Below are 20685 nucleotides of genomic sequence, written 5' to 3'. Positions count from 1 at the left end.
AAGCAAAAAACAACCAATTAGAACAAAAAGAAGAAAAAAGAATCCAAAAAATGATAGCATAAGCAGCCTTTGGGACAACTTCAAGAGGTACAACATTTGAAACACTGGTATACCAGAAGGAAGAGAGAAAGAATAAGAAATTGGAAATCTATTGGAACAAATAAGGAAAGAAAACTTCCCTGATTTGGTGAAGGAAACAGACATGCAAGTTCAGGAAGCACAGAGAGTCCCAAACAAGATGGATGCAAAGAGGCCAACTCCAAGACACACCATAATTAAAATGCCAAAGGTTAAAAACAAAGAGAGAATGATAGAAACAGCAAGAGAAAAGCAGTTAGTTATCTACAGGGGAGCTTCTATAAGACCATCAGCTGATTTCTCAAAAGAAACTTTGCAGGCTAGAAGGGATTGGCAAGAAATATTCAGAATCATGAAAAGCAGGGACCTACAGCCAAAACTGCTCTGCCCAGCAACCCCATCATTTAGAATCAAAGGATAGATGAAGGGTTTCCCAGACAAGAAATAACCAAAGAAACTCATCATCACCAAACATTATTATATGAAATGTTAAAGGAACTTATTTAAGAAAAGACTAAAATTACGAACAATAAGATGGCAAAAAATATGTATCTGTCAACAATTGAATCTAAAAAAGAAACTAAGCAAACAAGAAGTATAGAGACAGAATGATGGATACAGAGAGTGTTTGATGGTTGCCAGATGGGAAGGGAGTAGGGAAGGATTGGTGAAGAGGTGAGGGGATTAAGAAATGCAAATAGGTCGGTACAGAATAGCCAAGGGGATATAAAGTAGAGCAGAGGAAAGGGAGTAGCCAAAGAACTTACAGGCATGACCCACGGACATGAACTGCTGCTGGGATTGCCTGAGGGAGTTGGGGAATGTTGAGTGAAGTGGGGGGCAAAAAAGAAAAATTCAGGACAACTATAATAGTATAATCAATAAAACATAATTTAAAAAAATTTAAATAAATAAAATTCTGAAATAAAAAATTTTCAAATTATTTAAATTTGTATGTCTCATCTATATTAAATGTTTATCTCCTTTTAAAATCTTCTATTCATTAAACTGTAATATCATTGATAACATGTAAGAAAAAACAGTAAACCCCAGCCACAAAAACATCTCAGATTGAAAACACAAAAGGTTCTCATTGTTCCCTTATTTTCTTGATAAGCTTTAAGTTTTCTAACCACAAAAGTCAGTCTTTTCTTTCCAAACATTTTCTATAACTAATGTTAACTGCCAGAATGACATCGCTCTTATGCTTCAGAGATTTTACTTTCTATAAACCATCTAAATCATCTACCATACCTCGTTCAAACCTGTTCCATCTCCTTCCTCGGAAAATGGCCACTTACTACTTTCTGCCTGATAACCACCTAGAATTTTGTGCCATGTGCTGCAGACCTTCATGTTCTCTGCAGGCGCTGGGTATAACTTAGATTATAAACCCCCGGAAGAGTGTACATTGAGCAGTTAATTCAGTTTTACTGAACATATTTTATCTGATCCAGCTTGACTTGTTTAGAAGAAACTGGAATCTGGCTTAGACTTTTTTCTCATGCTCCAGTTATTCCTACTGTCTTTCTAAAATTGGAACTTTCAGTCTATCCTTAAACTGAAATTTTATCAAATGCTACTGAATGGTCCATAAAATTCATGGGAAAAGATTTGTTCATTAGATATAAAATGTAAGAGTTAAAAAGAGTATCTTATGCTATACAGTATCTATTGTAAAACAGTACTGTGTACAGGAAAGACCTTTGGCTATAATAAGCTGAAATCCAGTTTAAAGGGGATTTTATCACAGGTCAGCCAGTATATGCCAGGAAGAGTTCTAACTGGTACCAAATGTTCTGGCAGCAAGTAACCAAAACTAACCTTCTCTAAGGTTATTGTAAAGGATACAACAAACATCTTAAGTGTAGCTCGGTGGATTGAGCACAGGCCTGCGAACCAGAGGATTGCAGTTCGATTCCCAGTCAGGGCACATGCCTGGGTTGCAGGACAGTTCCCAGCAGGGGACCCATAGGAGGCAACCATACATTGATATTCTCTCCCTCTCTCCTTCCCTTCCCCTCTAAAGATAAATAAGTAAAATCTTTTTTTAAAAAAAAGAAAAAGTTTCAATCTTTGCCTCCTAACAATTCTTCCCTAAACACAAATTCCAAAACCATAAATCTTTGATAAGCACCTATCAGAAAGTCATTTTGTTTACAAATACAAAAGAATATACCGAGTCAAATTATGGGGCTCATAGTCTCTTATGCCTAGAGACAAGAAAACTTTTAGTTCAAACACTAATGACATCGGTTTTAATGACAGAAGAGCAAAAGAACCCATTTATTTATACAGACTGACCAGACGTCACTAAAATTCAAGTCTGATTATAGTAGAGGATAAAGCTGGACACTCCTAATCACCTTAGATTAAAGAGCCTTCTCCCTTTCTTCTCTCTCTGGGCCATTACTATACCCAGAGCAGAACTGTACTCACCTTCAGGCTAGAAAAAACAACATAACAGCTTATTGATTTCTTGGTGTACACCCAAACCCACAAGTCATCAGGCAAGCAGGGATCACAGCCACTAGATGCAACTGACAAAACTCAAGCGCTGGGTTTTCTGGTCACAAACAGGCACGCCACTGGCAATTATCACATCAAATGTGGGCCAAACCTCGCCCCTCACCAAACAAAAATAATAATGTATCAATCAGCTTAGGCAGCAATACATTCTGAATCACGCCCCAAAACTATTTCTTGGCTGTCAGTTAATTTCATAGTTCATTGCATTCTTCATGTGTAATTTCCTGGGTTTTAAAAGTTACCATCCCATTTAATCCCAGGGGCAAAATCCTTTGAAAAGGAGTTAATACTAGCTCATGAATTACATGTTGACCAAACTCGATCGCCACTACCATTGGTGTTGCGTTTGTGGCAAATGACTTAGACTTTTTACAAGTAAAATTTAACCGTGGAAGGGTAGCTTCTGATTATTTCCTTCTGGAGAAATCAAAGCACCACTCCAAAAAGTCAAGGTTAACAGCGCTTTCTGAAACACCGACCACGATGTCTGATAAACTAAGACCGGTTAAGTCAGTGGTGGAACTCAAGTCTCTCATACAATGTTCGTTCTTTCCAATCAATTCCTTAGCTCTCGTTCGGACCCCAGTGAAATACATGGCTTAGTTCTCACACACCGTCTTCAGCGTTCTCTTAACCTCAAAGGAATACACGGTAAAGAACCCAATCCACAGACTGGAATAAAGCAACAGTGACAGCGTTAGCGGGCAATGGTGGATGAAATGAGAAATGAACCAGGGGTCAGCGCAGACACGTTTGCACCGAGAGAGAGCAACTGAGGAGGGGCTGGAAACTATTTTCTGGCCTTCTCCCTGCGTGGTGCTCCGGGGGCAGGAACAGGATCCCGCACGCCCGGGATCGGCAGAGCCTCGGTCCCCGAGAGCAGATATGCATCTGCGGAGAGCAGTCGGCTGCTTTTCCAGGGCGAGGGGAAGGCGGGGGGCAGCTGCAGTGGGAATTTCACTGGGAGAGAACTTCCTAACCCCGAGAAAAGGTCGGGGGTTGTCAGGACCGTCCCGGCAGCGGCAGGGGCGACTTCCCCTTCTTTCTCACAGTCGTACATCGTTGTGTGTGTGGGTCATGCAAGGGGCCCCCGGCCCAGGTCGGGAAGTCCGCCGGCCACCCCCCTGCTCCACCGGGGCTCCCCCCGGCCGGACGCCCAAGCCCCTCTCCGGCACCCCGAGGGTCTGGAGGTAGGCAGGAGCACGAAAGCATCTCCGTGCGGAGCCACCCCCTGCCCTGCATCTAACCCCACTCCGGGTCTTTGTCCCGCCGGCACCCAGGGTCCCTCCTCGGTCTCCCGGGAAAGCCCTGTCCTGGAGGCCTCGGGGCCCAGGGTCGCCCCAGCTTTGTTCGGTCAGCGGGGCGCGGGGGCGCGGACACTTACCGTACACACCGGCGAGGAAAAGCAAGACGAGCGCAGACCTCCACCGCGGAGACTCTTTTGTGCTCCAGCGAAGGGCCATAACCACGGCAGATGGAGGGAGCGAGGAGATGGAGGAGGAGGAAAAAGAGGAGGAGGAGCTGGGGCCAGACGCCGCTGCCGCCGAGCCCCCGACTGCTCCCTGCGCTCTCCGCGGTGGCGGTGGTGGGAGGAGGAGGGGAGGGGCCCGCCACCCGCGCTACCTCCCTCCCTCCGCCTCGCTCCCGCCCCCACCTGCGGCTGAGTGAGAACCCCGCACTGGGTGCCCTCCCGGGGCAGACAGATAAGGCGCGCGGCGAGAGGCGAGGCAGCTGCCCCGCCGATCTGGCCTGCGGTGGCGCTGGCTGGCTGGCGCCGCCACCCGCCAGACAGAACGCCAGCCGGCAGCCGCGCTCATCCGTGCGATCGGCAATCCCCTGGCCGGCCTGCCTTGCATCCCTGTCCCCTAAATGCACTGCCAGACTTCCCAAGTCTCGGAGCCAGTTTCCCAGCGACTGGAGCCAGACGAGCAAGGCAGTGCCAATCGACGGGCGAGTGCGCGAACCCCAGCCGCTTGGTTCCCCCGGGACCCGGAGCGAGGCCCGCAGCGGAGCTCCGCCGCAGTCCGGGGCCTCCGCGCTGCCCCTGCGGGTAGTGTGAGGGCCAGTTGGGAGGCTGAGGAGCACTGCATAAGAGAGGAGAATGGGTGATGGGAGGCTGGGAACTTGGGAGTTCCTCTTTTTTATCCCTACATTCCTCTGAAATGTAGGGCACGGAGCTCGGGGTGGGCACCTCGGGGTAGTGCGGCCCACCGGGCTGCAGATCGGTATGGACGCCTGCTGGGGAGTTGGGGTTGTACACCCATGCTCAAGGTGTTGGGGATGGGTCCGGCAAGGCTGAAGTGCCCAGCGCTTCCCATCCAGCGTGGAAACCAAGGGGAGCAGTTTGACACAGGGAGGGGCGGTGTGTCTGTTGGGGGGGGGGCGGGTTGGAGCTGGCCGGTGATGCTCCGCAGGAGGCGACCTTGGAGGTTGAGAAGTGGTAGCATTGTGGGGTTCATTTATCGTTTTCTAATTTCCGCAAATACCGGGGATCCCAACAAGTGTCACCCCTCCCCCCTTAGATCTCCGTTACACTTTCTAAATACATTTGTAGTGACTCTGGCACTTCATACCTTCCGCCCAGTATTTTTAAAGTGTTTGTGAGTCTTATCTCCCTTACTGGATTTGATATTGGCTTTTTACTCGCTTTCCCATTATTCATTGAAGACCTACGATGCACTGTGCTGCCTATTGACACAGGTTATCTCTAATCTCTAACACCCCTTTGAGATAAATACTATTATCCACATTTTATAGATAAGAAAATGAATCTTCTTCAGAGATCAAATTAACTCAAAACGATGTAGCAAGTAAATAATTTGAAACGTTTTTTCATTCTAAATTCAAGATCGTTTCCCCAATACACAGCATGTACTATATAGTACAACACTTAGTGCATAGTAGGTAAGTGTTAAATTCTAAGACATGTTTTGAAGGTATATTTATTCCTTCTATCTGCTACTGACTTATCCTCTTTAAAACTTTTTTCCCCAGGAAATGGTACTCCAAAAAGATTTAAAAATGTGTTAACAAGTAATACAAAACTCCAGTAATTAACAAATCTTGTATTATCTGTAAAACACTCCCCCAACCCCCTCAAAAAAACCCCGCAAAACCCAGAACTCCAAAAATGGTTTCCACGCTCGGGATAGCTGCAGTGTTCTTCATTCAGCAACCTGTAGCTGCCTTTCCTTGTTTTAGGATTCTGGACTCTTCTTGCTGCTTTCTTGAGATCCTTTCTAGAAGTGGCCATAGCACGGGGAAGGTTGTCTTTAGGACACGCCACAAACGAAATGAAGGGAGACTGGACTGCACCTTCCCTTCTCTTTCAGGATCACTTAAGGAGCCCTGTCCTCGAGACAAGATTCCCAGTGCCCTGATCAGTCCCTTGACTGATGTCTTCATGCTCCTCCCAACCCTACTACACTTGCTCATCCTACCCAGACCTGGCTTCTGGGACTTACCAAGTTGTCAAACTCTTTAAAAACTCATAAAATTTAGATCTCAAAAGAGCCTTTTTTGTGTGTGTGTGTGTGTGGGTCATAGCTATTGGTATGCAATATTTATAAATTAAAAGAGAATTTAAAGATATTTGTAAATTTCTTTAAAATAAAAAATTCACTAGAAGTTGACTCTGCTTTCCAAAACCAACAACAACAAAAACTGTGTGAGGGGTAGCATTATTTCCATCTTTGTAAATATCCTTAATGTCTGTCTTAGTAGAAAACAGCTGGATTCTCCTGTTTGTCCTGTATCCAGTCTGTTGCAGTACATTGTTTCCATTGAAGTATGTGAAGAAAATCTAGGCTTGCCCAGAGAAGTAATTGGCAAAGGGAAGACCTGAGCTTCAGCAGTGTCCTCAGATAAAACTGTGAGAACTGTTGATCAAGGTGTCTTTTGAAAATATTTTTACATTTAATTTATTGGATGACATTGGTTAATAAAATTACATAGGTTTCAAGTGTACAATTCTGTAACACATCCGTACACTGTGTCGTGTGTTCACCATTTAAAGTCAAGTCTTCCATTTATCACCATTTATTCCCCCCTTTACCCTCTTCTATCTCACTCAGCCCTCTTTCCCTCTGTAATCACCATACTGTTAATTTTGTTTATGAACTTTTTTCAAGGTCTCTATCATAATGCCTGTAAAACCTAAGTATTTTGTTCTTCCTTGGAAAGAATCTAATAAATATCCATTCTAATGTATTAGCTGCTGGGCAATTCAATGTTCACCAGCCAAGGACATTTATGTTTCATGAGGGGACATTTTTATTTATACAAAATCTGATTCTAATGGAATATCAGACATTGGTAAGCAATGCAGTACAGATTAGGTATTCAGTATTATCCTTTTTCTTATCTGATCTGTCTAACTGAGTACCTAGATGTCTGATTCTGGGCTGATGTATCATAAAATAGCTCCCATGAGAAAGCACTTAAAAATCTATAAAAACTACACAAAGTGGTTAGTTTGGGTAACAGTTGTATCGCAGTTGGCCTGCTGATTTAACTTGGCCAGCACTCTGAGCTGCGCCCGACAGAGCATGAAGAATGTTACCGACTCAGGGTTCTCAGCCTGGGACCCTGGATCCAAGATGGTCTTCAAGGGGTCTCTTAAGCCTCCAGAAATTATATGATAATTTTGTGCTCATATATTTTTATAGGCAGAAGTTTTATTATTTTCAGCAGATTCCTGAGAGGGCGTGTCAGTCATTTAAAAAGAAAGTTTAAGGAAAATTAAATGAGGCAACTATTTGAGTTGCTTCTTAATCCTTTCCCCAGATGGTTCTCAGACTTCTCACATACATGCATTTGGGCATGGGAAAGGACATGGATGGTTTCTTCTTACCTTGACATGTTCTGAGAGGGGCCACAACCCTCCACTGTATAGAGACATGCCCTTAAATAATCCTTTTGTGTTGACTTTACACTTTGCTTTTCTCCTTGTTTGGTTATCCCCACATACAGTGGTTTAACTTTTACCTTGTCACCAACACAAATTCCTTCCTGGTGTAGACCCTGCTTTATTTAGCATCACGTGAGAATCTCATCAAAATTGTGAGCTTAGGCTGGGAATTTAAGTCGACCATTTTTTTTCCTTGGAAAGAAAATTGATGATGGTGATTTTTCTACCTGGCAAGCTGCCAGGCAATGCTGAATCTTTTAAGTTCCCCTCAAAGGAATATTATGTTTAAAAAAGGAAAATAAACTTGATAAACACATAGATATAACTAAAAGAGTGAGATTTTTTTTAAGGTTGAAGTTAAATATCTTTACAAGCAAATTGTAATTTCCACCGGAGTTGAATAATATCATGTAGCAAATGATATTCATCAATCCAGGAAACTTCTAAACCAGTGCCCAGCACATTTATTGTGGTTATTATTTATTATGTTCTGTGCCCTGACAGCATACCCAGCACTGAACCAGGAGTCAAAGACATAATCCAGGCTCTATATCAACAGCCTCAATTCACAAAGATTTAGTTTTGCCCTCATAAACTTTTTAATTGCAAAACCCAACTGTAGAGCATGCATAAATTTATAGTACTAAAAACATCTATCTCTTAAGACATGAAACATTTGCACCTACCAAGAAAGGAGAAAAGAGAAATTAACTACAGATGTTGGTATTCTTAAAGAGCTACTCTGAGTGTCTTTGCTGTTGTTTAACTGCTAGGTTTCAAAGTATACATAACTGTGTTTTTAAATTTCTTCCTATGATTGAGCATATGAACTGAAAATGTTCATAGGATGAAATTTTATATGAGCCCATCAGAAGTGAATTTGGCAACTGTGATGGCAACTCCATGGCTCTTTATAGGGAAATAGTGCTAAATTTGTTTATACTCTTCCCAAGTGCAAAATGGTTTTGAGGTTCTCTGGTGTAATGGGCAATATAATAGACAGTAGCTGTTAAAAGTGTAGGTCTTAAGATTTTGACATACTGAGTTTGACCTTGGTAATTAACCTTGGTCAAGTAACTTAACACTTGGGACCTCATATTCCCACCTACATAATGGGGGCTTCATTAAATTATCTGCGTGCTTTATATGAGATAATAAATGGTAATATATATTGAGAGCTTATAGTATACTACGTATTCAATCCCCAAACAATCCTATGATGTCAATACTCTTATTACCCCATTTTTCAAATGAACGAACAGGCACAGAGAAGTTCAGTAGTTTTCTCAGGCTCACACAGATAGTAAATAGTCAGCATTTAAACGCAATCAGTCTGACTCCTGAGCATGTACTCTTAATCATTCTACCATGTCATATATAAAATGCTCAATACAGTGCCAGGCACTGGGTATGGACTCAGTAAATGGCAGCTGCTATTATTAAACAAAATGATACAAGCAAAACCAGTCCTTATTCTCAAATATACATTTTAAAATTAAAAGTATATACAATTATTTTCTGTCTTCCTTTTATTTCCTGGAAGTAACTGATACTACCTTGACTTTGATTTAAGTTCGACATAAGCTCTTTTAAATTTCTTTGTTAAAATAAAAGTCATTTTTGCTCTGACCGGTATGGATCAGTTGGTTGGGCATTGTTCCACAAAGAGGAAGGTCACTGGTTCGATTCCTGGTCATGGCACATGCCTGGGTTGTGGGTTCAGTCTCTGGCTGGGGAGTGTACAAGAAGAAACCAATTGTTGTTTCTCCCTCCCTTTCCTACACTCTATAAATAAACAAACAAAATCTTTAAATCAGATAAATGTCATTTTTTTAAGTTTTATTTTCCTGAATTTTGGAAAATATCAAGTGAGTATCATTTAGATGAAGTATGTCTGCCTTTTTGCTGCTTATACTAGTGACCTTGTAGTCATTATTCATAGTTTCTTTTGCAGATCAGAGAGCCTTAGGTTGCTTATCTTCAGCAAAGATCTATGACAGATTTTTCTGATCCCCCAAAATACATCAAATAATATGAGACTGCTCAGTTACCAGGCCATGAAAACAGAGGTCATTTCTACTACAGAATAGATTACTCCAGCTTCATCATGAAGGGAATATTCTCCTTGGAAATGCCCAGGCGGGTTTGCATTTTGAATATGTACCAGCTGTGATGGAAAAGAACAGTCTAATCCTTTCAGTTCCTGTCGTCCACTGCTTCACTTGCCCAGCAGGGGATGGGAAAGAAATGGTGTGGAAAGCATTTTAATATAAAAATCTTATTCTCATACTCAAAAAAATGAATTAAGCAACTGAAAAAAGTGGAGCACTTCAAAGCGCTCCGTAGGTTGGTTCCAGCCACCAGGGCACTGAACGCTACTCACCACAACTTTTTTCCACGTTATTACTAGCTCTGCATAAGTACAGACACTACTGAGATGGAAATTCCAATCTATAAATACTCATATATACAAAATTTTATCCTTTAATGGCAGGGCGCAAGGACAATTAATGGCAAGTAGCAGGTAAAGACCCAGCTACATGGAGGCGAGGGCACAGCCCCGGCAGTTGTGCTGACCATGCTCTTTCTGGATTTCATTTCCAGCAGCTCTAACCTTCAGTCCTCCAGGGACCGAGGTATCAGGGAATGAGGCTCCTCGGGACATTTTGCCCTTTTTTTATTGCCTCGCACAGGCAGAGCAGAGAGTCAGCAGCCTGCCATGCACATTTATTCTTTCCCACTCCCTCTTTCCCTATTTGGGGGATGATGTCATCCAAAAAGTTTGTTTTCAGTGTTGTCCATCCTCGTCACAATAGCGGACCTGTTTCCCCAGGAGACTCCTAGACGAGGTTTCAGATTTGTTCTGGTAAGCCACTTCACGGGCGTTCCCCATTAACTCAGAAAAAGCACGGTAAGACTTGAGACCTTAGCCAGTCCCTGGAGATGGAAGACCTGTGAATTCACTTATCCCATTTGTAGCCTATGGACTGATGTGTTTACTAGTCTGAAAGGTAGAACCAGTGTGTTCAGATTCTCCCTTCTCTATTGAGAGAGATGGATAAAGAAAGGGAGGAGAGAAATCTCCAGTGAGACTGGGACCTTAGTCTGTTTTATTTACTACCATATCCTCAGCATCTAGAAGAGGGCTCCTTTCCTAGTTCACTTTCAGTGAACATTCACTGAGTGAAGAAGGGAGTTGAGGAATAAAATAGGTCCCCGAAGGGAAAGAAGAAGCAATGTGCTTTGTCAGGGTAACATCAAGGACAGAGAGGACTCGTACTTGTCCTGACCTTAGTGCCCAGGCTGCCTTCAGATGAGGTCACTTGCTTTGGAGTCCTGGCACAAACGGACCTTTTTAGGAAGAGCCAGTAAAACTCAGCACAGGACAAAGCCCATATAATTTTATGTGCTGATATGCAAGATATTGCTTAACGAGGTTTTTTTTAAAAAAACTATTCTGGTGTTGAAACCATAGCTTTCAACAACTTTATTGACAGTGTTGAATACTTTCAGTGTACTATAAATTAAATGGGCTTTTATGGCCTCAACTGGCCTTATATGATCTGTAAGATGGGCATTACATATTTTATTGACTATTGAAATATGCAGGTCCTTTGTTCTCTAACCCTGCAGAAACCCTTAGCAACGAAAGCTTTCACAATGTTCTTCAGAAAGCTGTGAACCAGCACCTTGCTTCAGATGTGCACAGATAGTCAAATTTTATAGTCTACGAAATGAAGTTTTTTCTTAACATCAGTTTAAGAGGTAATGAAAGCAAAGCCCAGTGTGACATCAGGATCAGAAGGCAGAGAAGGTGACCAGATGGCCAGACCTTCGCAGCATGAATTCAAGTTTTGTTCAATGCATTATGAATTTCTGGGTCATCAGCTACTTCCACATTAAAAGGTAAATACAAAGAGTGCCTTCCAACTTCAAAATCCCAAAGTAAATTATATTTATTTGTCATTTTTTAATTTTCAATATTGTCTTCTCTCCATTAACATGTACTTGCTAAAGTTGATTGTTCAGTACAATTGTCAATTTCCTAAAAATTAACTATCATATTGTTGAGATGTTAACAGTAATCCACTTTATAGTTTTGAATACTTGAAACATATTAAAGACTGTAAAGTGTAGAACTTCACATTACCTGGCTCAAACTTAATGGTAGAGGTTTGCACTGTTAGGCTAGTTATTGCTGATACAAAGGAGCTTATAATCTAGTGGAGAAACAGATATACCAATAAATATAACTAACACTAATTCAAGAAAGATTTATTGAGCACCTACTGCACGCCAATCATTTTTGCAGATACTGGGATTGCTCAGTGAATGAACATAGTAATTCCATGTTAGAGTTATAGGCACATGAGATAAACCTCAGGGGAGAGTTAGAGAAGGTCTCACAAAGACAAAATACTTGATTTGAGCAACCAAACATTAGTAAGAGACTGACAATGAAAATGGAGGTAGGCAAAGAATAATGGAAACACATTCCAGGCAAAAGAACATCAAGTGAAAATAGGAGAAGAGAATAGGATGTGTTTTGGGAATATAAAGTAGTTAGGTATTGCGGATTTATAAGTTATGTGTGAGTATGTATTGGGGTGGAAAGGAAATAGAATCATACTTTACATTCTAATGGGTCTTACCAAGCAAAGGCATGTAGATTTAATTCTGTGAGATGCAGGAGTCGGGAGCCTTGTAAGCCCATGAGCCTTGTTCCATCCTCGATGGGTCCTGGAGTGGGAGGGAGGGGAACTGGGAGACCAGCCTGGAGGATATCACAGTACAGCCCACGTCTCCCCTTAACTGCGGTTTTGTTCTCCACAGTTTCAGTTCCCCACAGTCAAACGCAACCCAAACATATTAAATGGAACATTCTAGAAATAAACAACTCATAAGTTTAAGTTGCGTGGCATTCTGAGTAGCATGTGAGGGAAATCTCCTGAGGCCCATTTTGTCTCTCCCAGCACGTGAGCTGTCCCTCTGTCCAGTGTCTGACACAGTAGATGTCCCCTGCCCAACTCCCCGGGACCATCTCGGTTACCAGACCAGCTATGGCGGCACCAGAGCCCTTGAGTCCCGGTAACCACTGTTTCACTTAACAATGGTTCCGAAGTGTGAGAATAGTGATGCTGGCAATTTGGATAGGCCAAAGAGAAGCTGTAACGTGCTCCCTTTAAGCCAAAGGGGAAAGTTCTCAACTATACAGAGAAAAAAATTGTATGGCGAGCTTCCTAAGCTCTATGGTAAGAATGAATCTTCTATCAGAGAAATTGTGAAGAATGAAAAAGAATTTCATGCTAATTTTGCTGTCTTATCTCATGTAGGCCTTCATGTGAGGGTGACAGGAAGGCTGAGTACAGGGCACCGTGATGTTTTGGGGGGAGGAGACCGTACCGTATTCATACAACTTTTACTCTAGTATTGTAATTGTTCTGTTTTGTTATTGTCAATAGTTATTGTTGTTAATCTCTTACTGTGCTTAACTTATAATTAAACTTTATCGCCCTGGCTGGTGTAGCTCAGTGGATTGAGCATGGGCCTGTGAAGCAAAGGGTCGCCAGTTCCATTCCCAGTCAGGGCACATGCCTGGGTTGCAGGCCAGGTCCCAAAAAGGGGACACATGAGAGGCAACCACACATTGATGTTTCTCTCCCACTCTTTCTCCTTCCCTTCCCTTCTCTCTAAAAATAAATAACTAGAATATTAAAAAAACCCTTTATCATAACTACATACGTATAGAAAAAAACATAGTATATATTGGATTGGGTACTATTGGAGGTTTCAGGGATCCACTGGGGGTCTTGGAAAGAGTTCTTCATGGAGAAGAGTGGAACTACTGTAGACAGAGAAAATAGTAAGTATAACTTTGAGCAACACAATCAGGCACAGAAGCTCAATAGGCAGTTGGCTTTACTGTATATCCCAGAGGAGAAAAAATGGGCTCAAGATAGAAAACGACTGGCACTGATAGCATTGCCTTTGGAGAGGATGAATTTTCCCTTAGAGAGTAAGAAAAACATCGGTATTTCAGGGAGTAGAAGGGGTGGAGGAAGAGGAACCAGTGGTAAGTGTGAGAAGGAATGGCCAGAGGGTGGGAGGAGATGCAGAGAAGCCTGGTATTACAGAAACCAGAAGAAGAGAATTTTAAGAAGGAAGGAGAGCTTTGGAGTGTCAGTGCCAGAGAGAGCTCAATCTGTTCAAAGCCAAGATGTGAAGAGGAAGTATTACAATTGGGTAGAGAGGAAATCTCACCTGCTTATTTAGCTGAAGGCTTCTACAGATCCCTGGTTGACCTTTAATTTAGTTCAAAGCCCCATTCTGGTACTCATGTATTTTTCTTATTTCATCAAGAATTTACCTTTTTCTTCTCTCAACATTATACATCCTGAATTTAAACTTAAGGACCTCTAAAGTCAGCATGGACCCTGAACATGACATTGAAGTACACAAAAAGGTTGTCTTCGCTCCCAGTGTTTCCTTTTTACTTCCTCTCCCCTCCCCAGCCTTGTTTACATTCTCTTCCTTCAACTGAAGACTCCTGACCTGTTCACGCTTTCTCACCCCAACCTTTCCTCCATCAGAGTTGCCTTCCAGGGAAGAACATGATAAGCTAATTAATCTTGAAGCAGAATATGGTTTCTGTCCTAGGGGTACAGGGGGAGAAAAGGTTAAACATTATTAGTGGGTGTTTCAGGGTGGAACAACCTTGCGAGGTTTTTCCCAACTCCTCGCTAAAGTGACCTCTTACCACAAGGCAGTCCTTGCCTTAGGTAGCAGGTAAGGTGGTGCAAAGAGGCCTAATTTTTCCTCCTAGAACCATACTACATCTCTAGGAGACTTAAAGGTCATAAACATTTATTATATCAGTAATGTTCTTTTTGGAAAGTATAGTTTTGGCCGATAGTATTTCAGTGTACTTAGTTGCCAACATAATAGCCAAGGAACACATACCCTTTATCTTGTTTAATGCCAGTTACTCCGTCACTATTTTGCTCGGAGCTATTGGACTAACTTCAAATGTGGTTTGGGACAGACTGGTTCACCTCGTCAAAGGCCATATAGCCGTGTCCACTGAATCAGCTGTTTCCTATTGAATTGTTTAGAAGCAATATTAATGACTAACTTCTGTACAGCCAAGTAGCTTGATTATGCCTTGAATTTAATTCAGTTGTTTAGGGAGGGGAAACAAAATCATTAATCATTCTTTAAGATTCGGTTTATGCATGCAACATACGTAGATACTGTATTTCCTGAAACAGTCTTTGCTGAAGTTCTTCAGAAAGAAAGGAATAGCTCAGTGAGTGAAAAATTTGATTGTAATGAACTTTGTTACTAAAAGTAAATGACAGGAGAATTTGCCTATTCTGACATGCAATAAAAACTGTATTAGCTTTACTCAATATATCATTTCAAATGTGTTCTGCTTTCATGGATAGGTTTGTATCTTATATAAATTACTTCTGCTCTTAATCTTCTATTTTCAAGCCTCAGGGAACAAAGTTCCTAGTAAACTCATTGTATAAAAATATTCTAACAAAAGAGGGGAGGAAGTGGAGACGCCCAAACATCTCCGTGCCGGCGAGAGCCCCGAACCAGAGGTGTGTGTGGGTCCCGCCCAGGAAGCTCGGCAACAGGCTTCTCAGGGGCAGGAAGTTGTAGATGCTCAATGCTGTTTCAGTTCAATCTGTGTCGTGTCCGAAATGCAGAAGGAGCATCTTTAGCACATCCCTTAATGAACTGATTAGAATTGTTGGGTGAACTGATAATAACTAGAGTATTTAGAGAAACAGTACTCTCTATAAAACGAAATCATTACTTTGAAAGAATGGTGAGAAATCGATCATCAGGAAAGAGAGCTACAGACACAGAAATGTAGTTATAGGAATAATCCACCCAGGACCTGTGCGATTGTATTTGCCCTGAGGTGGTGTTGAGACCATTAAATAGAAGAGTCTTTTATAGAATAAGACATAAGACTGTCAGAGTTTAGAGGATCATCTCTAGTCCACTCTCCTAATTTTGCAGGTGAGAAAATCCAGGCCCATTTATACAAGGGTGATAATGCTCTGTGAATTCTGCTGTACCACAGGCATTCTGGGAGAAATGGAGACCTTGAACTAGACCTATACACTTGGGTGGACATTGGGGAGTACAGAGGGACTGGCTTCTTAAATGGACTCCTAATCTCATGGAAAGGGCATGGTATATGAATGGTATAGCAACAGAGAAAAGGTCATATTCTGGAAAAAAGATAAGTAGCCTTGGCTAGAAGGGCTGCGGCAGCAGGAGTAGCCTGATGGACAGACAGCATGGAGCTATTTGGAAGGGGGCCAGCAGCTGGGACTGGGAAATTCAGGTAGGTAGTTGATCCTGAGCAGGTAACCTTCACCTGTGTTATTCCTCCTCAGTCCAGAACACAGGGTGAGAATTAATAGACGCAAAGTAGACAAATGGTGTGTTCCAAGATGCTAGGATAAATCTCCCTAAATTCCTCTTTCAAAAAAAACCCTGTTGTTATTCTATTACAGTTGTCCCAGTCCCCTCCCTTTACCCTTCTCTGTCCAGCCCACCTCCACTCCCACGGTCAATCCCCACACCATTGGTTCTTCTTAACAGATTTGTCTAAGAAACTCTAGTATAAGGAAATCCAGCTTTGAGGAGAAGAGGGCTTGAAGTCCTGTGAAAATACATTTAGTGTCTTCAAACATCACAGATCTAGCCTCATTTAGAACACTTTTGTGCATTATCAGGTTACATTTCACATTTAATAGATGAACCTAATCTAGGAATTTTGCCCTAGCAATTCTCAAATATAACTTATATTAGCATCACAGGGAGAGAAAAGCAGAAGAAAATTTGTCCTTTCCTTCCTCATTAATGATACTGATTATTCTCATGCATGGGTTTAATAATAGAACTTTGAGTTGTGGGTCTTGCTTTTGTTCCAGCAAAAAGTGCAAGTAAAGAATAATGTAATTGGAATATCCTGCAAAACTTCAAATGAATGGAATAATTGGTGCTGGTTGAGAAGTAATATCATTCACTTTAGCATTTACTGAGGCCTTACCATGTGGAGGGGCTTTGAACTGAAATGTTAACACAGTGTGTTGATGATTACAGTTACACATGAACTTGGCTAGGGAATGATGTCACAATGTTTGGTGAGGTATGAGCTCAGACAGTGCCAAGAAGGTATTTTTTGTAGGTAATTAACATTTAAACCAGTAGACTTCGAGTAAAGCAGATTACCATTCGTATGCAGGTGGGCCTTGCTGAATCAGTTGAATGCCTTAACATCAGAGAGATTTCCTGAAGTTCTTAAGGCAGCAACAAAGGAATGCTGCCCATTTTCCTCTTGCTTCCCTGTGGAATTTGGACTGCAACTTCAACTCGTGCCTGAATTTGCAGCCTGAAGTCCTGCTCTACAAACTACATACTTGCCAACTGTCACAACCACATGAGACATTTTCTTAGATTATTCATCTATCTATTTTACTGGCTCTGCTTCTCTGGAGAATCTTGACTAAAACTTGGCCTCTTCTCACACTGAGAATAAATCAAATGCAGAAAGATCTTTAGTATCTCCGGTAGCTTGGTCTGGTTAGGTCAGTAGCATTTGCCTATTGAAAGTGATACCAGGAAAACAAGACATCTCAATAGACCGTACTTCAGTTTCTCATGCCAAGACTTGATTAGTTTTGTCCAAATTTGAATCACAATAAAATTTGGGTCTGCTTAATTTCTGCATTTGTCCTATCAGGAGCTCTTTGAATCAAGTTTTAGTGGGGACATCTGAAAATACCTTTGGGGTCATGGAAAATAAGGGAATTTGAGAATTCAAAGGGACTTTGATGCGCAGCCTGGTTCATCATGAATATATTTAAAAATAATGTCAGTTTAAGCAATTGATTTATTGCTTGTTGTCCATCACAGAACACTTAACTAAAGCAGTGATTTTTTAAAAACTATTCTACTCATATTTTTCTGATCTCTTAAACTTTGATGCAACCTAAAAGGATCTCTAATCTAGCTTACTGGTTTTGCAAATGAGGTATGGAAAAATTAAATGATTTTGAATAGTGATTTATTTCCAACTAGTAGGCAGAGTGAATTTTTAAAAACATGTCAGATCATGTTACATTTGCTGGAAAATGATCAAGGACTTCCCAACTTATTCTGAGAAAAAGCTTAAGGCTTTTCGAGTTTACAAGTTGCTACTTTATCGGCATCTTCCTTCTGTGGTCTTTAGGTACCATTCTGATGTCATCTCCTGCCATTGCCTTCCTGGCTCCATCTGTGGCAGCCACGCTGGCCTCCTCGATGTTCTTTGAACAGACCAATACTTCACTCACCTCAGGACAGAGATAAGTACTGTTAATAAAATTTCAGAAAAACCTGTTTATGCAGAAAAGGGGTGCACAACCAGTGCGATCAAAGTGGCAGGCATTCAGTAGTGGGAGCAGCAGGAGCATGTTCAGAATCAGGGAAGTCTATCAGCAGCTTTTGAAGCCTCCAATTTGTAGAAGAACTGAGCAAGGAATTTTTCGGACCTAGGCTGTTTCACCTGTCCTTAGGCAACTTGGTGGCGCCCCTGCTCCCGGAGGGTCACCATATTAATGCCGAATTTAGTGCGGACACCTGATCCGCTCAGCACACTACAGCTCAGAATTCCTGAGCTCAAGCAATCCTCCTGCCTCAACCTCCGGAGTAGCTGGGACTGCAGGTGTGCGCCACCGTGCTTGCTGAGCAAGGAATTTTAGTTCCTGCATCACAGGGATAGTGGGAACAAAGTTACACCAGACCATCCATCCATTCAGTGAGCACTCTGAGCAGCTACAACTGTCAAATGCTTTAAGCTCTGGGCATAAAACCTTAGATAAAGAGGATTCCGATCACTATTCTTGCAGACTGTAGCTTTTATTGGAAGAGAACACATAGCAAAACAAATAAGTAACATTTAAGCCAAGACTGCAGAGAGGTGAAAGGGTTAGCCAGATTTCAGTAGATATCTGAGAGAAAGGTGATGAGGGCTGGAGTGATACATTTGTGGGGAAGACATGAGGAAGAGAGGGAATCATAGCCTTGGGGTCCATCTCATTTTGGAGAACCAGGGGAATCGGCAAGAGGAAACTGAGGAGCAGCCAATGGAAGAAGACTAGGAGAATGCTAGTATCCTGAAAACCAAGAGAAAGTGTTTCATGTTGGAGAGATCAATTAACCATGATGTAGGCTTCTGGTACATCAAGTAAAATGAAGACTGAGTATTAGATTTACAACACAGAGGTCTTCAGTAACATGGACAAGAGTACATTCAATAGAGCAAAGGAGGTAAAAACCAGAAGGGAATGGATCAGAAAAGTATAGAAGGAAAGGAATTGGAGGCAGCAAGTTCAGAAAACTCTTCTGAGGCACTTTGTTGTAAAGGGGAACAGAGAATTTAGATGTTAACTGAAAGGGGATGTGTAGTTAAAGAGTTTTTAAAAAATATATTTTATTGATTATGCCATTACAGTTGTCCCATTCCTCCCCTTCATTCCCCCCCACCCTGCACACCCCCCCTCCACCATTCCCCCCTCTAGTTTTTGTCCATGTGTCACAAGTTCTTTAGATTCTATATTTCCCCTGCTATTCTTGCCTTCCCCCTATTTTCTACCTACCGTCTATGCTACTTATTCTCTGTACCTTTTCCCCCCTTCTCCTTCTCCCACTCCCCTGTTGCTAACCCATCATGTGATCTCCATTTCTATGGTTCTGCTCCTAATCTAGCTGTCCTTTTAGTTTGCTTTTGTTTTAGGTGTGGTTGTTAATAACTGTGAGTTTGCTGTCCTTTTACTATTCATATTTTTTATCTTTTTCTTAGATAAGTCCCTTTAACATTTCAGATAATAAGGGCTTGGTGATGATGAACTCCTTGAATTTGATCTTATCTGAGAAGCATTTTATCTGTCCTTCCATTCTAAATGAAAACTTTGCTGGATAGAGAAATCTTGGATGTAGGTCCTTGCCCTTCATGACTTAGAAAACTTCTTTCCAGCCCCTTCTTGCCTGTAAGGTCTCTTTTGAGAAATCAGCTGACAGTCTGATGGGACTCCTTTGTAGGTGACTGTCCCCTTATCTCTTGCTGCTTCTAGGATTCTCTCCTTCATTTTAATCTTGGCTAATGTAATGATGATGTGCGTTGGTGTGTTCCTTCTTGGGTCCAAGTTCTTTGGGACTCTCTGAGCTTCCTGGATTTCCTGGAAGTCTATTTCCTTTGCCAGATTGGGGAAGTTCTCCTTTATTATTTGTTCAAATAAATTTTCCACTTGGCTCTTCCTCTTCCCCTTCTGGTACCCCTGTAATTCAGATGTTGGAGCATTTAAAGATGTCCTGGAGGTTCCTAAGCCTCTCCTCATTTTTTCAAATTCTTGTTTCTTCATATTTTTCTGTTTGGTCATTTTTTCCTTCCTTCTGGTCCACTCCCTTGATTTGAGTCCCAGTTTCCTTTCCATACTATTGGTTTCCTGTGCATTTCCCTTCATTTCACTTAGTTTAGCCTTCATTTATTCCTCTAATTTGTGGGTAAAACAAACCAGTTCTGTGAGCATCCTGATCGCCAGTGTTTTTAACTGTGTACCCAATAAGTTGGTTATCTCTTGGTCACTTAGAAGTATTGGCTCTGGGGCTTTGAGCTGTTCTTCTTTTAGGAATAATCATGCCTTGGATAAACCTCATTGGCTACGATACTGCCACTGCACAAAGCTGAACTGTTCTTCTTGAGCCATAATGTTTTGGTCAGGTTGCACCTGTTACATATGAGCGCGGAGCCTTAGGTGTTCACCGTGGTGGGGCAACCCAGGTCACTGGGTTGTGACGCTGTATGTGGGGGCGGGGTCAGAGAGGGGCAATGGCTTTTGTTCTGCTCTCTCTTGGATTTTGGTCCCCTCTGCTGCTTCCCACAAGTGAACCAGGCCCCCCTGGTGCTGGCTCCCAGGTGTGTGGGCCTGTGCACCCTCCAGGACCCTGTGGGTCTCTCCCAAAAACTCTCTGTGAGCCTGGGAGCTTCTCCTGGCACCTTGAGCCTGAAAGTTTTTCCACTTGGTGCTTTTAGGCTTGAATTCCCGTCACTGGGGCCCTAGCCTGCGTTGTCTGTCTCACTGCTCGCTCCTTTGCCTGGTTTA

At 42.1% G+C, this 20685-nt stretch overlaps 1 protein-coding gene and 1 pseudogene across 2 annotated transcripts in view; both read right to left on the bottom strand.

The window, feature by feature from the left end:
* The window catches only part of LRP12 (LDL receptor related protein 12), a 70771-nt gene extending 66444 nt beyond the window's left edge, over positions 1–4327 (bottom strand). For both annotated transcript variants that reach the window (XM_037133364.2, XM_037133363.2), the window contains exon 1: positions 3992–4327. In XM_037133364.2, the coding sequence (XP_036989259.2) occupies positions 3992–4070 (79 nt within the window). In that variant the 5' untranslated portion in view covers positions 4071–4327. The remainder of the gene's footprint in view (positions 1–3991) is intronic.
* Positions 4328–20141: 15814 nt separating this feature from the next.
* LOC128626769 (uncharacterized) lies at positions 20142–20268 on the bottom strand (annotated as a pseudogene).
* Between the last annotated feature and the right edge of the window lie 417 nt (positions 20269–20685).

Source organism: Artibeus jamaicensis, unplaced genomic scaffold (genome assembly GCF_021234435.1).
Source record: "Artibeus jamaicensis isolate MK-2021 breed Jamaican fruit bat unplaced genomic scaffold, CSHL_Jam_final scaffold_916, whole genome shotgun sequence".
Lineage (NCBI taxonomy): Eukaryota > Metazoa > Chordata > Mammalia > Chiroptera > Phyllostomidae > Artibeus > Artibeus jamaicensis.
This window is presented reverse-complemented; position numbering and strand designations above follow the sequence as displayed.